Source organism: Geospiza fortis, unplaced genomic scaffold (assembly GCF_000277835.1).
Source record: "Geospiza fortis unplaced genomic scaffold, GeoFor_1.0 scaffold149, whole genome shotgun sequence".
Classification (NCBI taxonomy): Eukaryota; Metazoa; Chordata; class Aves; order Passeriformes; family Thraupidae; genus Geospiza; species Geospiza fortis.
The window spans coordinates 71,479-95,511 of record NW_005054671.1 but is presented as its reverse complement, the minus strand read 5'-3'; the positions used below and the strand labels follow the sequence as shown (position 1 = coordinate 95,511).

The following is a 24,033-nucleotide window of genomic DNA, read 5'->3' as shown; positions in this document are numbered from 1 at the left end:
TTCCCTTCACGAGCAAAAAAGTCTTCCAGCAGCCTATGGAAGAAGAGGTATTAAGCAGGAAAAAAAACCATTTCAGCAACATTCCCTGCTCTTCCCTTATCCAACCACCTAGTTTATCTATTGTAGAAGGTTACTGGGTTAGCCAGCCACGATTTTCCCTCTGTAAATCCATGCCAACTACTTCCAAACCACTGTTTGCCTCATGGCAGGCACTGGGGGACTGCATTCTCACCAGTGGGGGTACTGCCTGCCAGCCTTGTCACCCCTGACTCCCAGCTTGCCTTCCCTTGCTGTTGCTCCCAGACATTTTTGTTTGGTATTTTGTTTGGTTTTTTTTTTAATTTTAGGTATGGGAGCTTCAAAATAGTGAAATAAATATTCTTTAAGTGCCGAAAGGAAGCATAAATCTCAATAAGAAGTGACAGAGCATTAAATTGTACTTCTCCACTAGAAACATCTAGCACATTTTCATACATTTTTGGGGGGTTTTTGCATCAGTTAATATTGCCATCTCCACACATTTTGCATTTGCTGTTAAAAAAAGAACTCAGATATTGTTAATTTTGGAACGCTGGGAAGGTCAGTGTTCTTTGATCACACTTTCAGAACACCAAGGAACAGCTCTGCCTCCTTCAGAGACCTCCCCACATTACATACTGTGCTGATTTCTGATTAATAATATCTGTCCATATCTTTGCTTCAGCAGAGAAGTTAATTTTATCTAGAGACATGCAAGCAAGGAAAGGACAACTTCCACCACATTATCCCTGCTGCTTTGCTTACTGGCAGAAAAATACATTTGTTTCAATTACAGTAACATCTGCATTTGCAAACTGCATTGGAAATTACATTTTTTTGTCATTCTGACAGCAATCTCTACATTACAGTGCTGTGCAGAGTGCCAGACACTGGCAACACTACACAGGGGTTAACACAGTCCACTGCCTCAGGTAATTAGCAAAGCCAGGAAACAAAGGCTTTGGCTAAAGCAACACAAGAGCCCTGGACAGGTAGTGCTACATTTCTGTATACAAAAAATTCCTTCTGTTTCAAAAAGTATTCTACCCCCGCACTCCAGTGAATCTTCTGTATTATACCCCCAAAAAAAAATCACTGAAAAGATGAGAAAGGATCCTACCTCTATGTTTATCCATTAAACTACAGCCTTAATACATAAATTGAGAGATTGACATTACTGACACATAAGGGTGCTTTACTTCCAAAAGAAACATTAAAGTTTCAGCATGTACACAGAGCTTGTCAGAAATAGACAGGAAAACACTGAACATACCTACTGCAAGAACACAGAACAGGACTTGTATGAGAAACATCATAAAAGCCAAGCAATTTTCCATTCTGATCCCTGTTGGTGTTTCTGAGCACAATTTTTAGCTTTCAGACTTCTGTCAGTGGCTCGGAGGAATAACAAGAACTACACAATCTCATCACAGCAGATACATTGCCCTGTTTGTCACAAATCCCTTCCATTTACCCAGCACACCTCACTCAGGGCTCACATCACAAACTCTTCTCTCAGAAGTGCCAGCAGCAACCAGTGACCAAACACAGCTTTTAAACACCAGATATTGTTTAGATATGGAGGGAAAAAAGCAGTAAGAACTGAACCAAACTAAAGACACCTGACACAACTGCTGAACAGCCTAAAAACGAGCCCACTAACCAGATGTGCTCCTTCCCCACTAAGGGATTAGAGAAGGAACCAACTTGCCAACATGAACCTCCCCACAGGAACCAAGCAGCTTGGCCATTTTTAGTTCCTGTAATCTGGAAACAATTCCTTTGGCAAAAACAAAGCAGGATTTTATTATAAACTTCTCCATCTAGCACACCCATGTATTTCTGCTGTTAGCTTCCCTGGTCTTCAGCAGTTGCAGTCATGGCAAACACACAAAAGCTTGTACTGCCCTGATGTTATGTCCTCTCACTTCCCAGGTATTATGCAATATTTGTAAACTTATTTATTATTTCTCCACTATCAAAATATCACCACACCATCAACCCATAAAGGGGAACTAGTTGCAAAATACCTTCATATTCTATTATGAGGAAAATTGCATGAATTTCTGGTTTAAAGACACCTTACTTCACTTTAAAAAAATCCCAACATTTCTTCACTTTTAAAAAGCACCAGGAAGAAAGCAAGACACATTTGGAATGTTTATCCATTATCAAAGTGAATTTTAACCCAGAGAAATACTGTTCCTGCCTGCAGCAGGAAACAAGAACTTTCTGGGTTTATCCAACCTGCTTAAACTACTGACTACCCCATGATTTCAACTTTGAAATTTCAAGTATAAAAACTACTTTTTTTTTCTTATTTTGATGACCAATTTCACACATGCAAGAATGTGCAAAATTAAAGTTCACCATCAACATCACATGCTATCTTGCCCTCTTGTGGCTCATGTTTAAAGTCAGAGAACTTAGATTTTCCTCCAAGAGGTCCTTAGAAAATCAGTAATGCTAGCATACAGATACATGCACAGAATCACTTCTGAAAACTTACTAAATTTGCACAGCTGCTCTAAGTCATTCTAGAACATCTCAAGCACAGCTTCTGTAGCCTTGAGTTTATCTTTACCAGGATCTAGGGGGTTTTTTCCCCATTTGTGCCTTTTCCACAAAAAAACCCTTCACTTTCATCCCACTACTCCCTCAGCTTGTTCAACAGCCTCTTGGATAAGACCTGTCAAAGCCATTTTGAAAGCACTAATTTATTTTTTTCCCCTCCTCTTTTGTCCACATTGACAAGTTCAAAGATTTCTCAGATCAGCATGAACAATTTTCCTCTGCCAAAACCATGATAATTAGACTAACATTTCATGACCTTCCTGGTACTGTTCTATCTTCCCCCCTACATTTGCCAACCACAAAGATACATCTGACAGGTTTGTGTTCATGCCACATTTTGCATCACAATTTTCTGTTGGTAAGAATACATACAAGGCTGCTGAATAGAAAGGTAATGCAACCATAAGCCATGAATAATGCTCACAAGTAATAATGAAATCAAATGACAGATTGTTTTTAATATATAAAGTTCAACTAAGAGGGGAGAAAAAAAAAAGGAAATACAAAAAGAAACAAATTTTTAAAATTCCAAGAAAGTGTAACCAAACAACAGCTGACAACACTAGATAACTCATTTCTGTCACACAGCCAAAATGAAAGGAAAATAGGGCAAAACTTTCCACCCCAGATCTAAGGCAGCACAGTCAAGATAACAGAAACAATTATAAGTAGTGAAACCACACTAGAATAAAGGAAATCTGTTTCAAGACAGTTATTTAAATCTGTAAAACCAGCAAACAAGACTGCAGCAATGTAACAGAAAATCAGCACAAGTGCTTTTCTTTAATCTGGGAACAGTAACCACCTTTTATTCCTGCTAAGCACAGCCATGGCTGTTTACCAGCCTTGAATTCTGTGCTCTAAAAAGTGTCATTAGGCTTAGTGTGCTCTGGGAGACAGAGAGAGGAAAAACCCCACTCATCTCCCATGTTTCTGCTGGATATTCCAGACTCCAACTCAAAACATTCCATCTTTTCCCCAGTTTTACTCCTAGTAAGAAGCATCTCTTGAACCAGCTTCTGACAGAACGCCAATGTACCACACACACACACACACAGAAAAAGACAACAAAAATCTGTTTTTGCAATCTAATATATGTCACACACTTTCCTGAGCCTCGACACGCTGCTTCCATTCCACTCATGTCTGCATCACATCTGACATCAGAAGAGATTTCTGCTTCCCTGGCTACACCAGTGCAGCATTTTTCATCAGCATTTTAAGGTGCCTCAACATAGATGTTGCCAGGAGGGTTTAACTCTATTTCTAGATTTTTACACAGAATACCAAAGTTTAAGTTAATAGGAGAAATAGTTTAAGAAAAAAAGAAAATTGGAAAAAAAACAGGTACTAACCATGCCAGATTTGTATACAGATTTTTAAGAAGAAAGAAAATCATTGTGTTTGTAAAAATAATAACTAAACTAATAGACTAAAATAAAAGATCACAGGTAGAAGGAATAGAGTATTTATAATGCCCGAGCAGGACTGTTCAGCACCAAAAAAAACCAAAAAAAAAAAACCCCCAAAAAAACAAACAAAAAAAAAACCCCAAACAAACAAACAAACAAAACAAAAAAAAAAAAAACCAAACAAAAAAAAAAAAAAAACACAAAAAAACCCAAAAAAAAAACCAAACCAAAAAAAAACCAAACCAAAAATCCAACAAACCACTGTGCAGTAAGATTAGTTATAAAGCACCTAGAGTTTTAATCTCTCCTCCACCAACATTCTACAAAACCCTGAACAGCTCTGCACCTCTCTGTCCATGCAGGAAAGAAAACATTTCCCTCAAGCACCTCTGCTTAAAAAAAGGACTGAGGGATTTTTTTACCATTTCATGAAACTGGGATCCATATGTAATCACTAATACATATTTAATAATGAGTAATAAATATTTAGTTATTACTTCAAGGTAGTGACTTTAAATCCCAATTACTCATAGATGTTTTCAGAAAAAAAAATTGTACTAAGAATTCCACATAACACATGGGGAAAAGTGTTAATACTGAAATAAACTAAGAATGCCCTCTCTTACAGGAGAAGCTGACTTACTTTCAAGAAGACTTTGAAGTTTGTAACTCCCCTGACTATCTAACAGCTGAGTCTTCTGAAAAGCATAAATTCTCTGCCTGTTAAAGAATTTTTTTGACTGCAGATTAAGACCAACTTTCCTGACCAACTGTTCTACTTGATTATGCAGAATTTTAATCAAGAAATACCACTTACAAAAGCAGCATATTAAGGACTGCTTTAAAATATACTGAGACTTTCATCTCACCACGAGTTTCAGAATATGCACAGCTGCATCACTTTAATTTCATATTTTCCTTATACAAAGGAAAGTGGAAAAACACCTCACACACCATTATTTTGTTTCCCTCAGGTTTCTCTCAAACTCAGATCTTTTCTTAACCCAATGTAGCCAAAGCAAATCCTCCCTGGACATGCTTAACCTAGACATGTAAAATGATACCCACCACCTTACCTGCTCTAATTGGGTTTTCTTTTTCACACAAGGCACACAGTATTTTAACACCCTGGAGGCAGCCCAGACCACAGCAAGTTGCTGTAGTAGACAAATATGCCAAATTCTCTTTCTCCAACCAGAAATAAGCAAGGCACTGTCCCCTAAGGTCCCTTTATAAACTTCTCCTGGTGACCAAGTGGTTCCCTAAACAATCATCTCTCTCCCAAAAATCAGCCATAATCCAGCTTGCTGCCTCAGCTAAGCAGTAGAGACCTTAAATTTACAAAGCTCTTTTCATGCCAAAGAATTTCAGTATGCTTTACAGCCCTTGAAGCATTAAGGCAGACACCTAAGATTGGCACATCGGAGCCTAAATCCAAAATCTGAACCCTGATAACTAAAAATTACTTTAGTAATTCAGCACACAGCAGCATAAAAATCACACTGACCATCCCAGGTCATTTTGCCTCAGACAATCAGAGCTGTTGCACGCATTTATAAAAATAACATCCAAAATTTCTCAGATGGGCACAAAGAAATAACAATGCAAAATAGCTAGGCAACCCACACATGCTTTTGGAAGTGCTTAGTTATGCATAAAAGACTTTTTTTTATGAAACTAGAGCAGTCTTTGCAAACAATTAGAAAGAAATGTAACACAAACCCTGAGGAATAAAGAACCAGCAGCTTTAGAGAGACAAATAGCATCAAAAGCCATTTTATTTTAGTCATACATCATAGGCTTAGGATCACTGATCTCAGTCCCCACTCAGCACATACTGGAGCCTTTGCACAGCCAGAAATTGCTCTGGTTTCTGGCAGCTCCAGCTGATGGCAACATTTACCCAAGCCACAGGAATAACCTTGGAAGGGGCTCACAACAGGTTCCAGTTCCTCCAGTACTTTGAGGACACTAGATCTGAATCCAGGTTTTTGATTCCCAAGGAACTCAGAATGTTGCTTTCTGGATAAGTACATACACCTCTCCAGCACTTGTTACATATGAGACAGACTATCTCAAGCAAGGGGTCAGAATCTTACTGCTGTTTTAATGAAATTGTACCAATTTGGCCATCCAATATCATTCAGGGTCCAAAATCTTGTGTCTGAGTATCACAAGCTGTTCACCAGAGCAAGCTCTCCTCCAGCCCTCCCAAATTTGCATGGACACACAAGGGTCTATAAATTCAGAAACAACCCAGGCAATCCCAAGACACCCAGGTGGGAGGCTTGTGCTCAGGTATTCAAGACTTCTTCCTACTGTCTGCCAAAAAAAGAGCAGCCTGCACCTTCACAGGGACTCCCCTCCATGCTAAATGGCTCAAAACCTTTCCCACCCACCCTTGCCCAAACCTTGTCATTGTTTCCTCCTGCCACGTGAGCACAAAGCTGTTTTGTTTCCTCAGTTTCTGAATGTTTCTGTATTATCAAATTACTTCACAGCTTCCCTCCCTGAAAATCACTGTCACGACCTAAACACCCCCAAAAAGCTACACTAAAAGATAGTTGCTTACAAAAGACAACTTTGAAGCTGACAGTGAAGAAGTAGAACAGTGTATATTCTTCCTCAATCCAGAATTTGAAGTGCATTACAGTTTTATGTGAGGGATATGAAATTGCAGGCTTTTAATAAATAGGAAGATATTGTATCATACAGTAGATGAACAGAAACAGCAAACCAGGAACAAAGAGCCCCAGGGGGATGCATTTCACAGTTCACCTGTAATGCCTGTGTTCTCAGAGAGACAATGCTGTCACCCCAGGAAGATGACAGCACTCCTTGGACTCTGATCACCTCTGTAGCCTCTTATAAGATTTTGCAACCATTCACAGCTCTAGACCCAAACAGAGTACCAAAACTTCCCCTCTGCTGAAACAAAGAAGTCAGAGAGACCAAAGAGGAGCTGGCTCAGGGGTGCAGCAGATCCACAGCCCAACCACAAAGTGTGGAGGAACAAAACCTGGGAGAGGCACCTGTGGCCACCTCAGCTTGACACTGAGGGGGATGCTCCCAGCTGCAGCCCCTCCTCAAACTGTTCCAGATTGCAAGGCAAGATGTTTTCTATTACCATCTGTATGGCAGATTATCTTTTGTCAAGTGAGCAGTTTGCTTTATCTCTCTGAGTGCTCACAGTCACTCCTCCCTCAAGGGACATCTGCTGATAAGAGGCTATTGAATGTCAGTGCATGACTGATAATAACTATAACATCCCATTGGGAGATGTTCCGCCCAGAGGGAGGAGCCAAGCACTGCTACCCCGATATAATCCGGAGGTTCTGAAACACCAGCACAGCTTCTCCACTGGATTCCCAGAGGAACAGCAGCTGCCTCTTCTTCCACTGGATCTTCAGAGGAAGAATACATCCTTCTCTACAAGACCCCCTGCTCCAACAGAACCACACCTGGCACTTCAGGAGGACTGCAGCCAATTTCCAATTGGACTGCTACCAACACCCTGACCAACAAGGTGTCAGGTTGGGTTCTGACTCTGTCAGTGTTGTTCTAGTGTGCTGCATTGTTTACTTTATAATTTTATTTTTCTTCCCTATTAAAGAATTGTTATTTCGTGCTCCCATATTTTTTGCCTGAGAGCCCCTTAATTTAAAATTTATAGCAATTTGGAGGGATGGGGAGGCTCCTGCCTTCCTTAGCAGGCACCCGTCTTTCCAAACCAAGACACAAACACACATCTTCATTTGCTGTGGCTGGGTTTACTCTTCACCTCCGGCTCCCCTGAAGCACCTGACCCTGGGTGGCCCTGCCAGCTGTGGACCAGCCCAGCTGAGTCCTGATGTTGGCCTAGAGTGGCTGGGAAATGATGCCCTCAAGCCCCAGTCCCAGCAGCACTTCCAAGGTGGCAGAAAGCAGCACTGCCACCAGGAGAGGTGTGAGGTAGGGCTGCTACCACTGCTCTCCTACCTCCATATTCTCCCCACCAAGTTTTAAATGAACTAAACCAAGGATCTATCTGTAGGCATGGATCTGAAGCCCTCAGAATGCATTTAGCACTAACAACTGCCTTTCACTCCGTTGTAACAGTGCAGCTCCTCAGAACCCAGTCCTATTGTCCTTTAATCTTAAATGTAACTTGAAGAGTCCATGAATACCCTGTTTCTCACAGCCCTGCTGAAGTCTAATCCCTTGTAATACGGAGTGCAAGGTTTGAAGAGCAGCTTTAGACCCTAGGAGAGCCACAGAAATCAAACTGCACACACTTTCCAGAGCTCTGGGTACACAGTATGCTACTAAGCAGCAGCACAGATCAGGCTCCCTGCTGTTAAACCTGTAATATTCAACAATGTAAGAGAAAGCCACAGTCAAACATCAGTCTCATGCCTTTTCTAGTATCCCTAATTAGTCCCTAAACCATCCTACCATAACAATAATAATGGATATTTCTAACTTCAGGACAGTCCATTTACAGAGAAATTTTCTAATCAAATAAATGCAGTCATCCAAATAAACAGAGTTCACACTCCTGTAGATCAGTTATATTTATATAACATAAAATTAATATGGATCAGGGAAGCAACAGACTCTTCACCACCCTACATGAATTTCTGAATACACTATTTGAGTATTATGCCAAAGGCTAGAGAGCAAATTAAAGCCCTGGGGTTCTATTGGAGCACCAGGCACAAAGTAACTATTTTTTATAGAAATCAAGCATGAAAATTTTTTACAGAAATCAAGCATTGAAAACTGCATGTACTGACTATGAGGCAAGATAATAAGATCAGAATAAAAAATAAGACAGGATTATCAGGAAAGGCAGTTAAAATAATAAGAGGGTTTTTTTCTCCACAAGATACTTATCCAAGCCTGATGTTACCAATAATTCAATATTTTTGCACAAGTCATTATGAACTTTCTGACCTCAGCAGGTCAAGCAAAGTAAAGAAGAAAACAATTCTTCAGCAGAAAAATAAAATATTTGGTCTTAAATCTTGTCAGCAAAGTACCACTTGATGCAATTAAGACTTTGCTCCTGAAGCAGACTGCAGCAATATTTTCAGAGCCTGAGGGAAGCGAGTGCCTGGCATCACGCTGAGGAACATGAAATAAAGCAGCACCACAGGAGCAGAGCCCTGCTTGGCCTCCTCCAGCCAGAACTAGGAGCAAGTGCAGGACTGGGAGGCAGGCACAGAAATTCCCTACAAGAGGAGAGGGAAGAAGGGGAGGGAGGGAAGGAAGAAGGAAGGAAAGGAAGGAAAGGAAGGAAACAAAGAAGAAAGAAAGAAGAAGAAAGAAAGAAGAAGAAAGAAAGAAGAAGAAAGAAAGAAGAAGAAAGAAAGAAGAAGAAAGAAGAGGAGAGATCTTTCCATCATTCCCAAGGCAAGGCTGGCAGCAGTGCCCATTAACCAGCACCCTGCCTGTGGCCAGCAGCTGTGAGCTGTTTCACAGGAATGCAGAGGGGATCTGAGGAGCATTTCTGCAGGCAGGAGGTGACCAGAGCTTGCCAGGGCTCCCCCTGCTTCCCTCCAGGTGAGATTGAAGGCCACCCATGCCCTGCAGCAGGGACACAGGGACATCTCCCTGCCACCACCTCACGGCTGGGAGTGCTCCACATTCCCATGGCAGACCAGCCCTGGCTCAACAAAACTCAGGTCCTGAAAATATCAGAGCATTTAAAACAAGGAGTATTGCTCCTGTCTAGATTCTGAAGAAACTTTCATGCACCTGTTCATCCAAATGACACCTACACAATCACCCCAGTCACACCTCAAATCTGAACCAGGTGTCTTTTGTTTCCCACTCCTCAGCCTGGGTGTGTTACACACAGTACCAGTCACTATCTAACTGATAGACAAGGAAAACAAACCATTACTTTCTTTTCCCAGAAGCTGGATTTGCCAAATAAGAACAAAGTACTCTTTCATTATTACCAAGAACTGCCACTCAAACTAGTTTTACGTAACAGCACAAATCTAAAGAGATTGGATTCCCCTCCCCTCCTCTTTCACAGCTAAGGAATTACAAAATTATTACCCCTAATGAATGAAACAGCTCACCAGAAGAGGAACTGGCATAAAAAAGGGAAATTCTCACCTTATAGTAACACGCTACTACACAGAATGATAAACAAGTCTTCCCACCTTTTAAACATCCATGTTTATAGAAGAAAAAAAAGAGTATCAGCAAAGTTGAATTCTGAATATTCAACACAGCAAATCCTTTCCCACCTCAAACCCCACTGCAACCTTGCTGGACTAAGCAGTCTCTTACCCTCAAGGAACTGTACAGACAAAAGTGATACAAGGATAGCTCATAAAGCAAGAAATATCTCCCGAAATCTTTGTCAGAGATGTATTTTTTGTCTTCCCAATGTTTATTTCCATGCACATAGTCTTTTTCATAAAATTTTCATTGTCTGTTTTCTGTAGGAGCTAAAAATACTCTAATAGCATCTTCATGGCTAATTTGTCAGGCAAGCAGCAGGTTTATTGAGCAATGGTAGTGCACAGCTCCATTTCACAGATTCACTATTCCAATCCAAGGATAGGCAGATATCCATTCTATCCTCCTGCAGCAAGTTTGGCAATCTGACTCACAACATAAATCAAGTGGCATAATCTCCAAAATAGTCAAAGTACTGTTTGAGCTGCAGAAAACGAGCTCAAGTCAGATTATTAAATGTGAACAAATCCTGGCTTCTGGTACTTGCTGACCTGCACTTAGGATGTTCATGAGAATAGCAGCTCATGGACCAGCTGCAGAGGGGCAAAAGGATTAATTTTGGATGACAACTTTCCTCACTTTCTCATGGACTATTTTTCATCAGGTGAACAAGCCAAATCAAACTGATTTTTAGATGTGAAACAAAAAAAAAAGGAAGTAGGAGGCATGGAGTGCCCCTTCTGGCAACTGCTGAATTTTTCTGGATTATCTGCTATCCAACATGACACCTTTGGTTGTTTAAGCATGATAAACTCCCCATCAAAAGATGAAGGAGTCAGCTACAGGAACACCAGCGCCAATTGCAAGGGAGCAGGTGGCAGTACACAGCTAGGGAAGCATGACTGAACCTTTTGATTTAAAGTGATTTTAAGTGTGAGCCATCCATGAAACAATTCAGGGCCACAAGTGTCAAGGACATGAAGACAAAAAGATCCTAATTTGTATAAAGACAAGAAAAACACAGTATTTAGGCTTCCAGACAAAACAACTAAGCCCATCTTTCAGGAATTCCTAATAAACCTCCATTTCTTATATGGTAACAAAGAACAGTGAAGAGGATGGAGCAAGGACTCACCAAATACAGTCATGGGCACCTTCATTAACCCCACAGAGTGAAACTGCTCCACCCAAAACCTGCCCCAAGATGGAAATCAGCAGAAGCTGTGTCCCAGCTTAATGCCTTAAACCATGGAGGTTTTCTGCCAGTCTTGCTTTTTAATTAAATATGGTACTTTGGGATACCGTGTTAAAAGTGTATTACTGCACGGTCTCAAAGACTAGAGTCAGCTAAGGAAAAGGTATTTTCATTAATTTTTTTTTTTGTGCTTTATTCCTTACAAGTTTCCACACATTATTAAAATTAAGAGGTTACATTTATTACACTACTCCATCAACATTAATAGCCTTTTAAATTGCTAACTTGTGCATTTCTTTAAGCTTGTGCAAACTCAGAGCAAACTGAACAAGTTCTATTTCTTAGCTGTCGAAAAACAAATATTTCTTCATTTGCATTCATTCTGTACTGAAGAAACTCAAAACTGTATGTCAACAAAACATTAAAGACTCTTACAATCCTCACACATGATAAATGAAATTAAATTACAAGCCAAGACAAAATTTTCTTGCCAAGAGCTTCCATTGCAGCATCCTAACATGCCACCTTTCTAATGTTCTTGGACATAAACTAAGCAAAGCAGAAACAATAATGCGGTCACTGTTCTTTCACAGAGAACAAACCATATTTCTGTGTCCAGTGCTCAAAACACTGACTACCAAGGACACTTACAAACCTGAGAGCTTTGCACCTGTGCATATTAAGTTTCTATACATAATGGAAACTTAATGGAATGAATACCCAAACACAGATTCTAAGCAAAATTTAACTATGGCAGTAAGTGCCTTTCACCTCATTTTGGCAGGATGAGAGCCAAAGAACAGTATGGCAGCTACAGATTCACATTTCCCTAAATAAATAGCAGTTTCATCGTGTCTTACAAGTCTGAAAACCAATCTGACATTTCAATCAAATTTTAGTTTAATTTTCATTTCTGTTGAGCCTCAAAACTCAGACACAAAGGAAATGACTAAAAGCTTAATCCTTCTATTTATTTTGCATCAAGTGAGGACTCGTCAGGAAGAAGTGGGTGAGCTGGAAGTATCAATGAGGAGATACTATGACTACCTGCTCAGTGCTGCACCACTCAATGCCACCTATAATTTATAGATCTGCAACACTGATTGCTGATCCCTGACCCAGCAGACAAACGATCTGGATAACAGAATACAAACAAGCAGGATACAAACACCAACACTGTCTTTCCCACACCTGAAGGTGTCATGAAAGGAGTCTTTTTTTCAGCTCCTCAGCCAAGAAAACTAAAAATAAAGTCTTTTTGCAACACAGCAAATTAAGCCTTTGGGTAGGTTTTGAGAGCCTGGGATTTTGATGGCAATTCCTTCCTGGAGACATGGCCTGTGTGATGTGTGCTTGACTAGCAGAGCTCCAGTTTAATGTCTCTAGGCAGCACTCAACAGCAAACTCAGTTTTACAAGCAAACCCAAATAAAAACAGAGGTAAATTAGTAGTTTTGAAAACAGTAAACATAGGTGAAGAGGGTTAAAGAAGAAGCATTGAGAGATTCAAGCTCCAAACATTTCTCTAGGAAACTTGGTGATGGGTAACTTTTGGAATGACAGAGGTGACAATTTTCGAGGCTTACTGGAAGCCAACACCATTTTCATGTCACTGGAATGACAGCTTCTTTCATGGGAAATATTTATTGCACCATGATCTCCATGACAATAAGAAATCACATTTCTGTCTTCAAATCTGCTCAGATTCAATCTGTATTTCAGAAGCTTCCCTAGAGGCATTAGGAGCACTCCCAGTGCCTAAAATGCATTTTAAAGGGGTCATTTAGACAAACTCCAAGCTGGTCACATCTTCCCCTCCCTCAATGAGGACACAGCCAGCAGACACTGCTAATGCAGCTGGGCTCAGTCTGTGCCTCTGGAGAGGCCCTGAAAAGCACTGAAGGTCTCTGCAGAGCTGCTAACCAGAACAACAAAAGCAACAGAGCTTTGCAGGGACAGCTGCAGGTTAGAAAAGAACACAAAAGCAGTGAAACCTTAACAGCAGAACAGCCCCCATTGGAACTGCAGGCCTCTGGTTACTGCCCTTGCTCAAAACAAGGCTAATTTCAGCCAAACACTGAGCAAGAACAGAGATCCCCTCACCTCTCTGAGCACACATTCCAGAGTCTGACCAGCCCCATGCCTCACCCAAGGTGCTCCAAGAGAGCCAGGGCCTTAGATTATGTTTCTTCTTCTTCTTGTCTCAAGGCAACAAGCTAGGGTTGGGTTTTCTTTATTTTTTAAACAAACTGCTACTTAAATAATCATGATGCATGAAAATGTTCTACAAACTTGGAAGTTTTACCCTTCTAGCCATTTATTCACCTTGAGCTTCCCAAATGTATTACTTGCTGACTCAGCCAGAGACAGGATTTGTTTCAGCAACGTGGCCTCCATGCAGCATGATATTCAGAAACACAGGAGGAAAGCTCAAAATAGGCTTGGATCAGAGCAAGTGATGTTTGAGTACAGCCTTCAACTCCTCTGAGACCCCTGCACCTTTTCCATGGGACACAGACACATAAGAGGTTCAACCACAGTATACATAAAGCATTAAAAAGGTGAGCTGGAATCTTTTATTTATGGTGTGTTTAAATGTCAGACAGAGTTTATCCCCAAAACAGAAAAAAAATTAAATATATTCAGCATGAACTCTCTTCTCAGGACATAACAGAACAAGCTCTATTTTACACTGTGCCACATTCCTCAGACTCTCCAGTACCTGGAGAATAAACACGACATACTGAAGCTGTATTGCAGTCAATTTGGTTATGCAATTAATACTTGTATTTGCACATGCTGCCTCTGCGACTACATTTTAATTTCAAATATGCTGACTATGAGACAAGGAGCAAGAACCTCATGTACTTGCCTTCTGAACACACCACACAGGAGAAGTAGGGCTGTATTGTGTATACTTATGACTGATAATTATTTTTTTAATCAAGGAAAACCAGCTGGATACTGGCAGAACCCCAAGTCTTACAAGACAGGCAGCCATCAGGAGCCTGTTTTCTCTGCTCTCATCAGGAGCTGCTCCTGTCAGTAAACCTCATTTTATCTGAAGCATGTGCACCATGTACTTTAATTTGTGCTGTTACTGTATCAATAGTAAATATGGACTGCTGATTCAACTCTGTGTTCCATTTTTCCACAGAGGTTAACAGCACACTGCAGATTACAAACTACTGAAACAAGTGGACTCCTTTATCTCCAAAAGATGACTTGCACCACCTGCAGGTCTTAGCAGAGGGTTACAACAGTCTAACTTGCGGAGAAAAATAATAAAAAGTAAAACTTTCAGACACCAGTTTTACACTACTGGGACAACAGTTAAGTCAAACATCCCCTGTATAAGCAAAACAGGAGGCTTCCTTCAAAACAGCCACATCAGTCCAGCTGGGACAGTTCTGCTTGGTTTGAGGAGTTTTGCTCTGGTTAGTGTTAAATGGGCTCCTTCAACATGGCACACTCCAAGCTAAGAAACAATCAGTAGCTGCCCTTGATGACAAAGGAGATGTAAAGGAACAACAGTCCAGGTATTTCCTTCTCAAGCCACCTTATGCTCTAAACTGTGGCTTACAATCCTTAAAATAACCACAATATACTGTAAAGTCTTCAGAAAACAACTTGGCAACTGCGTATCTTTTAAAAGATATTTAAATCTGTCAGTACATCTCACTAACAGCTTCTCTCATCATACTTGTTCCTTGGGATTAAAAAAAGAACAGTCCTACACCCTCTGAAGAGCATAAAGTTTGGGAGGATGAAGCTTCCAAGTAAATTACATAGTTTTTATCTCACAGAATTGAGCTCATCCAGGTAGTACTTGAAAGCAAGATGCATTCAGACAGAATGCAGCAGAATAAAGTGAAAAGGTGTCTCTATGGCATTTCAGTGCCCATTAGCAGAGGTTAAAGCAAAGCACTTTTAACAAATTGCAGCTCCAAGGTCTCTGCAGCTGGGCAAGATGCAGGAGGTTATCAGTGGACTTCTTTCAAATTCATAACACTTGAATATAATGACCTTTACAGGCTTCACTAAGAGCTTAACTTTATTTAATTATTCCCCTCCTCCTTTAAATACACCTCTTCCTACATGCAGCCAACATCAGCCACAGAGAATAGCAACACAAAACACAGAGGTGACAGTAACTCTACAAAACAGGTCAAGTTACATTTTCTGCCTACAACTCAACCCCAGTTTTACAAAGAAAACACTGTATCTTCCAAACTTGGAAGATTCCTGATGTAGAATAATAAGCAAACGTGTCACACAAAAGTTACGATTTCTAATGTTGCACTTTGACATAAGAAAGCTACAAGATGGGAGTTCTAAACCTTCAAAATTTTAAAAACAACACAATCATAAAATTAAATTTAGTTCAGATATTAAGATCCAAAACTGACAGGCACAGATGATCTTGGGTATTTAATCAAGAACCAACAATGAAAGCTTTTGTAACACATGAAGAAGTAAGATACAGCATTCAACAAATCTGGGAACAAATATTTCAGTGTCACATTAACAACATTTCTAAGTGGGCTCTGATCAAGTTACTACATACCATTCTGCAAATGATGAGGAAAAGTAGAGTAGAAAAACTTGTTGAAAAGAAGCAGAATAACTCAGTCTCCAGAAATCTAGAGAGAAAACCATCATCCTGATTTTGGCTGGCACAGAGTTTACTTTTTCTCAGTAGCCGGTGCAGTGCTGTGTTTTGGGTTTTGCCTCTCCTCCCCATTCCACCAGGGAGGTGAGCAGGCAGCTCTGTGCTTAGTGCCAGCTGGACTTAAACAACTACTCTTTGCATAACTTATTTAAATATCAGCACATCCAAGCCAAGATTTCGTTTTTTGGTAGCAGGAATCTGTGCCCAAGAGCATATACAGACATATCTGCAATGCCTGATCTGAAATATGAGCCTTAGAGAATCTATCAAAGTTAAACTCAACTTTCCAGCCTCTTCTGCTTTGTCAAGATACACTTTAATACACATTTTGTAGTGCTGATTGCTACAGCTGCATGAAATTTGGTTTAAATCATTAAAAGACAGTATATATAGGAGTAGTTTAAAAAAAGGTGTAACTTGTACTTGCGGGGTGAACATACTCAAGACAAACACACACAGTAGGAACACAGCCTTTGCAGTTTTCCTCTCTGAAGGGTTGAGAATCATCTGTGAATTCTCAGCAGAGATTTACCAGATTTTCTAAGGCTTCTTATCAACTGATACTGTTATCTACTGGCAGGGCAGCCACACTGTGACAGAGGCCAAGATCAAAGGGCAAGAAAGAAAAAGCCCCCACCTTATCTAGGCATGATTAGAGTGACCTACTGTCACCAGAAGTAGCTTTCTTCTGGGAACAGGAAGATGTCACAACTGCTTAATTACTTGGGTGTTTTGTTGATTTTTTTAAACTGGTAAACTTGAAGTGACATCAAAACATTATTATACAGACTGAGCATTTGCATATGAACAAAGTCAGTAAGTGGCTGCTGCACTGCCTTAGCCTGTAGCACAGCACCATTCAGATCATCTAAACATATTGTACCTCCTCTTTAAAATGTATAATTGTAGAAAGCATTTAATTTAACAGTAACCTGCCAATTTGCATCTCAAAGAAAAATATATTCTGCTCTAAGTGCAATGCATTACAGGGTAGCACACACAGACTCCAACCACTACTATTTCTTGGTTTTAGCATTCTGTGCTTAAAAAGAAAGGGCCTTATATAAAATAGTTACTAAAGTGTTTAAGTCTATTAAACACATAATATTGTTACCTTTCTTCAATTCTGGTCTTGTCCATAAGTGGTTGTTTGATCCACTGATTAACTAGTCTTTGTCCTTGAGGGGTTCTGCATTTATTCAGCAAACCAGCTAGAGACTGTGCAGAATTTGCATTTTCCACAGAACTCTGGAAAGAATGAAATAAAAAAAAAAATAAGGGAACAGAAGGAAAAAAAAATTAGTTACTGAAGTTTACTGACACCCACTGAATGACACACAGCTATTTAGGAACAGAACATGCTTTTTTTTCCATTAAACTTGGCACCCACCAAAACTGGTAAATGAAACAGGGCAGCATTAAAGTACTTACACTCTGGTCCCTGGAACATGGGAAGGAAGTAGGTTTGTCTATTTTGGAACCAATCCTGACTGAACAGCAAAGTTAAAAGTGTACTTAGTCATGGGGCAGTTTGCACTTTGAGTAGCAAAAGTGGAAATACATCTACATATTTGCTAGTTTGCTCTTCTCAAGGTCAAAAATTAGGGGTGCTGTCCATCACAAAAAAGCAGCAAGAAATAGGATTTGAGTTCAAGGGGTTTGGTTTGAGAACTTTGGGGGTTGCTGGGAGGGGAACAACACAACAGAATCAGGCAGTGGGGAAGAACAGTTACTTGAATTCTTTCAAGCTTCCCCAGATCATCTCTACAGTGCTATAAACACCTCTAAACTAAGCTCTGTTCAAATTACAGTTCATTACCCATAATTCAGGTTTAATATTAGCTGGACTCCAGACAGCCTTTTGGGAATTTTTGTTGTGGTATGATTTGGTTTTTGCACAAACAGCTACAAAGCAAAAAATTTGGTAAATATTGAACAAACAAGTTTGTTTCAACTCTTGACTTTGAAATTAAAATCTCAACCCCCTCTTCACAAGAAAAGCTGCAATTAAAACAGCAGGCAAGCATTCAACCAGGAGTGAGTCTGGATGCTCCTGTATGTAGAACTGCAGTCACAAGAACAGGAAATGAATGCCATGAGAAGCAATATTGACACATTCAGCCCCTGGAATGTCTGATATCTAAAGTGTATGGGTCTATTCTCAGTGTTCTGGGCAGTATGAGATACTAAAAATTTCAGAATGTAAGAAAGTGTCACAGAACACAGACATATACACAAATTACCTACTTCAGCACATCCAGTGTTTAGGATTACATTCCATACCACCAACTGCATCTGCAGCACCATAAGATCTTTACCTACACACCTCACAGAGCAACTCAAACTACAAAATAATTTGACTTTGCTTTACTGCTGTCCAAAAACCTCCCCACACACATCCTACCATGCAGGCAGCTTCCTGCTCCACGGAAAAACCTTTGTTCCAAGGCTCACAGCCCCTGAAGACACAGGAGCATATCTCCTATCACAAAACATGTAACACCTGCAAGGACTTGTAAAGGAATGTAGCTAAAACAGAACTTCCTAGAACACCCTCCATAAAGCTTGAGAAGAAATGTAATTTTTGCTTCATTCCCTAGAGAGGCACACAGCAGCAGGAGATAAAAAAAAAAATTGAAAAAATTCAGAACACCTCTCTTCAGGGGCTAACCAGCTCAGATGCTGAATATATGCTCTCTTTTCCTGCAGAAATTCCTCCAAAGTAAACAAGGGCCATAATCTGTTTTCCTGCAGAAATTCCTCCAAAGTAAAGAGGGGCCATAATCTGCAATATCTTCCTATAAATCTGAAATGCAAGCAGATTAGGTCCAAGCAAAGATTATTAAGCAGGGCTTACTAAAGTGGAAACAGAGGAGAAAAGCTGATACAACACACCACTTTGAGTCCATGCTTTCCTCTAACTGCAGAAATGGGCAAAGCAGGAAAACAGACTTGGCAAGAGGTATGAAGGAGTCCGTCAATCTGTCTGGATTTGTAGAAAATGTGTGTAAAAAAGGTAAAACTGACATCAAAACATGACAGTTAACATGACATGGTGCTTTCAGAATGTTCTCAAGTGCTGTCCTGTTCACTGCCAGCCCTGCCTTCCTGACACCACTGGCACTGCTCCTGTCATGTGTTACATGTTCCAGTAACACCATCTAACTGAAATTTGCATTCTTTTCCCAAGAACAGCACTACTGTGGCCACTTCCTACCTCCTTGATAATCCTCCCTCTCCTTCTACATTTAAAATAAACCAACAAGAAACAAAAATTAAAAAGGTGGTAAGAGTATCTAAATGTTTAAAACAGACATTGCAGGAGAGTAACTGAGAACAAAGCTAAAATGTAGAAGTTGCCATTAATCAGGATCTGGGGAATTGCAGTTGGGCAGCCAGGCTCATTATCAAGCAGCTCAGTAATTATTTTGAAAACCAGTTACTAACTCAAGTAGGTATTTCTTACCTGAAAAAGGTTGAGGGCTTGAACAGCTGCATTGTCTAGAACCATATATTGACTAAGATCAAAGGTAGTCAGTTCAAACTGTCCAAAATTAGACTCGTCTGACAGCAACTCCAAAAACTTGATAACAGCTGACAAAGACGAAACAGCAACCTGAAGTTGTTTTAAAAAAACACATTCTAGTTAGAAACACCCATGAATCCAAGAGGATTTGATAAATGCTCCTAGAAAATTACAGCTGGGGAGGACTCTGAGCCATGCCAACTCTGGCAGGGCTATGAGAGACTCATCCTGTTTGACAAGACTTCATTTCCATAGGGGTGTTCTACGTCTTTCTAGGCAGGTGCAGGAACAACACACGAGCCATCTGCATAATCTGATCAACAAAATGTGAAGTTGCACACCTTGCCAGCTTCCCAAAGCTGTTATCAGGATGCTTCCAGCTCAGGAACACAAACAAGTTATACTGCACAGATCAGTGAGATATGCTGGATCATCTCAGGACATGGTTTCAGGGTTAGTTTTCAGCCAGAACAAGCATCTGCTCTGACTCACTGCACAGCACTGCTGAGTGCCAGCACAAAAGAGAGGCAGCAGCACAACTGACTTGTTCAGCTGCAACACACTTCAAACAACTCTAATCTGTTATGAAATGACACGTTAAGAGAGGATAATTGTGAACCTTACACCTGCAGTGAGCATCAGCAATGAGGGGCATTTTCAAACTTGTTTATCTCAACAACTTGCCTCTTGTTTGCAGCTAAGAATAAACATGCAGGCACTAAATCATATACTTAAGCTGTTAAGACAAAACAAAAATATTATCATAAACATTACTCTGTTTTCAAATACCAATTTTCCTGTCATGCAAAATAACCACAGTATTGTATTTCAGTCCTTAGGCTAGACAGAATATGAACAGGAGGCACCTCTTCTGCAGCCTATTTGCTTACCTATTAGAGTTTCTCCTTTAAAGCCATAAGTGAATGTTTTTTCCCATTTCCTCCAGGAGCCCTGGTATCCAGCTCTGACAGAGAGCAAGCTGAGCAGAACCGCTGAACACTTCAGCAAGAATGTAGAGGAGATCAGCTCCCATTAGGTGCACACACCACTCCACTTTTTAAAGAGAGGCACATTGAACACTGCTCACCTGCTTTTCCATCTCTGGCAGTGCTGCACTGTTCAGCTGCTCTTCCTTTTTTGATTTCAACAAGCGGTTGAGATCCTGAACAATATCTTTTGTTGTGAAATCTGCCTTCTTCCTGTCTGTAATCAGGATTCCTCCCCTCTGAATGACCTGTTGTTCACAAACACACACAGTTATCCATTCATTTCAATATTTAAGGGACAGATGCTGACCACATAGAAGCAAACCCTGAAGTGATACTTATTTACTGCTAGGCTGCACGGAGAGGAATGACAGGCAAGATTTTAGAATTTTTATTGATTAAAGGGCAAATAAATCAATTTTGTATGCATAAATCATAACTTCCTTGAATTAAGATATTGGTCCGTGGTTTTTCCACAAATCAGAGCCTGGCTAAAAAAACAGAACTGAGCTTTTTAGAGGTTCTGTCTGTCAGCTACAGTGGTTCCCTTACTTGTCTGAGTTTCCCCATCTCTCCTGCAGTCTCTCCTCCTGGCAGCACACACTCCTTCGGGCCCAGCTGAACCAGTAGAGCTTCAAGGTTGGAGAACTGATCATTATCTGGGAACTCACAAACACTCAATTTTCTCAGTGTAGTGTCGACATAGCCCACTCCTACCACCCTCTGTCCATCAGCAGCAGACAGCTTCACCCCCACAACCCCAATGGCTGTGGACATGTCATTGTTGGCAAAGAGAATGTCCTCAAACTGGGCAAGATTTCCTGGAGAACCCTAGTGAGAAAAAGTGAAATGCTTATTAAAAGAATTGTACACACACACTTGCTTTCTTTCTTTCAAAATAACAACTCATCAAACTAAGTACTGCACAGTCCATTCATATCAAATACACAGCTATTCTGGTTTTTAACCATTTGAATTTAACATATCACCTACAGAGAGGAAAGCACTTCAGGTTTCCTTTATTTCCCAACATAAGGCAAGCTCCTTCAGCCTTAGAGCAGTAGAAAATACAGCAACATGCATAACAGCTATATAACCAATATAAAACAATCAGGTGTGACTTTTCATCATCAGTCCCTCAAAATCCCAAAACTCCAAGCAGGAAAAAGCTATGGGGCTTTTTTCTTTCATCTCACAACTATAAAAAAAGGTTGAAAATTGTACCTTGTAAGCCAAATACCAGTCATTTTCTTTGACAGATTTGCTCCCTGCTTTGTTCTTGTAAACTTCGACTCTGTAATGACGAACCAGAAGCAGGTCCCTCACAAAGGATTCAAAGTTCATTTTACTAAGCACAACACTCTCAAGCTTCTCAGTTCCTAAAAAAAAAAAAAAAAAAAAAAAAAAAAAAGAAAAAGAAAATTATGAGACAGCTGAATTTGTTCATAAAGCTTATTTTCTTATTTTCTGTAACCAAAATCCCCAAGAACAGCCTTCAGAAGACACTGTCTTAACATCAAAGAAGCAAACATGTAGAACTCATGAAACAACACAAAACCACAACATTAAACATTAAATGAAGAAAGCATTCTCTCTCTCCAAATAAAAACAATGTTCGATTCCTAATTTCACTTAATAAATATAATATATAAATCATATAGTATAATATAATATATAATGTATAATATTCTCATCAATATATACAAATATATACAAAGGGATACGTTCCTCTCACTCTTCCCTTCTGTCCTGAACCAGGACACCTTCTCACAATATTCTTGACTTGGTTTACTAATTAATATTTCTCACATTTTGATTTAATGAGGATTAGAAGTCTGCTACAGCTTCTCCTGCTGCACATCTTGTCTTTCCTGAATAAGCAGCTTCTGTTGACAGAAGAGACTGCCACCCTATTCACACTCACACAACACTTGTGCCAAGACACTTCTCTCTCATCATAATTTATCCAGTAAAAACAACACATCATCAAAAACAAAAATTAACAGTTTTCATTAAAACCTAACTTAGAAATTGCCTAATTGACATTTTTCTTGCTTCTGCTCCTGTATGTGCAAGCAGATGATGCAGCTGAACAAATTTAATTCCATGAAGCTGCCCAGAGGAGCAACACCACTTCCACCTCCCCAACTCCAGCAGCAGCCTACTCACAGAACAAGGTAATTCCACTGCTGAGCACATGGGGATTGCAGGTGAGTACATTAAGCTTTCTGCCAGGCTGGGAAGTGGAAATAACTCAGAATGGCATCAGACACACCGGAGTTAGGTGAGGCACCAAGTAAGCACAAGCAACAGGGAGTATCACATCTCTCTTTTAGCAGCATGCCTTAATCACATTTGAGGCTCTTCCTCCCTTTCCATCAAAGATGTTAAACAGCAAACTTCCACTCCCATAGGTGTGGACTTATGGGTTTATTTTAAATAGGGTTTTTTCATTTTCTTTCCTCAAACATCTAGTAAGATTTTTTGAAACAGATAAAAGAACCCTTATTTTACATATATTCTCTTTCCCAGGGCAGAACTGTCCCAACAAAGCACAATTTTACTTATTTTTTCGTTGAAACAATACAATACACTAGCAGGGGGTAGAGAGCAGCTGAAGTTCATGTGTACTTTGAAATCATCTTGAAAGCAACAAGTGCAGTTTTATGCTTTTAGTTGGATATGGTAGATAAGGCTTTAGAGGGTTTAAAACTGGAGCTGGTAGTCACATGACTACAAAATCATGTACAATAACTGCAAAATAACTTCCAAATTGAATACAACAATAATACTGATGCATGCTTCCAGTCTGGAAAACACATCAAGCTTTGGGGAGAGCTGGGGTATTTAAATGTTGGGGTTTTTTACCTGTGACCTCATCAGTCACAATAGAAAGGAAAAAGCATATGAGAATGTCATGTTTTTAATGCTGTTGCTCACGCAAAAAAAATTTTGATTCATTAAAAGAGGTTTTATTCTGCAAAACCTGAGCCAATAACTCAGATAACACAGTAACTCAATAACTCAGCAGCACTGTGTTCTCCGAGATTAAGGCCAATACTAAGGTTTGTACCTTCCGACAAGATAATTTATCTTGATGCTCTTACACCCACATCTGCAAGCTGCACTGCCTTATACCAAGTGATAAACGAAAAGCAGCACGGGGTGGATGGAAAAGAAAATCTCACAAAACACACAGAAACACGTGAAAGTAAAGAACTGTTCTCAGCGATTCCCGGCCTCCATGAACCAGAGCGGACACGGGACACGGCCACCTCTCAGCATCTCCCTTCCCGCATCCATCCGCGGGAAAGGACCGGCAGCACCGAGAGGGCGGGAAAGGACCGGCAGCACCGCCCACCCCGGCCTGAGCCCACGCCAGCCCCGCAACGTCACCGTGAGCCCGATCCTTGTGACACCCGCACGCCTCGGCCTTGGCAAGGGGGCATCGCCTGCCAGGGCCTCCCGGGGGTG

General features: G+C 40.3%; 1 protein-coding gene across 1 annotated transcript in view; it reads right to left on the bottom strand.

Moving 5' to 3' along the window:
- MSH2 (mutS homolog 2) overlaps window positions 1–24,033 on the bottom strand; it is a 53,293-nt gene that overhangs the window by 22,368 nt on the left and 6,892 nt on the right. Inside the window, exons 4-8 of the mRNA XM_014311148.2 lie at window positions 21,784–21,938; window positions 21,112–21,390; window positions 20,661–20,807; window positions 19,514–19,663; window positions 17,162–17,295 (exon numbers count right to left, since the gene is read on the bottom strand). Of these exons, the coding sequence (XP_014166623.1) occupies window positions 17,162–17,295; window positions 19,514–19,663; window positions 20,661–20,807; window positions 21,112–21,390; window positions 21,784–21,938 (865 nt within the window). The remainder of the gene's footprint in view (window positions 1–17,161; window positions 17,296–19,513; window positions 19,664–20,660; window positions 20,808–21,111; window positions 21,391–21,783; window positions 21,939–24,033) is intronic.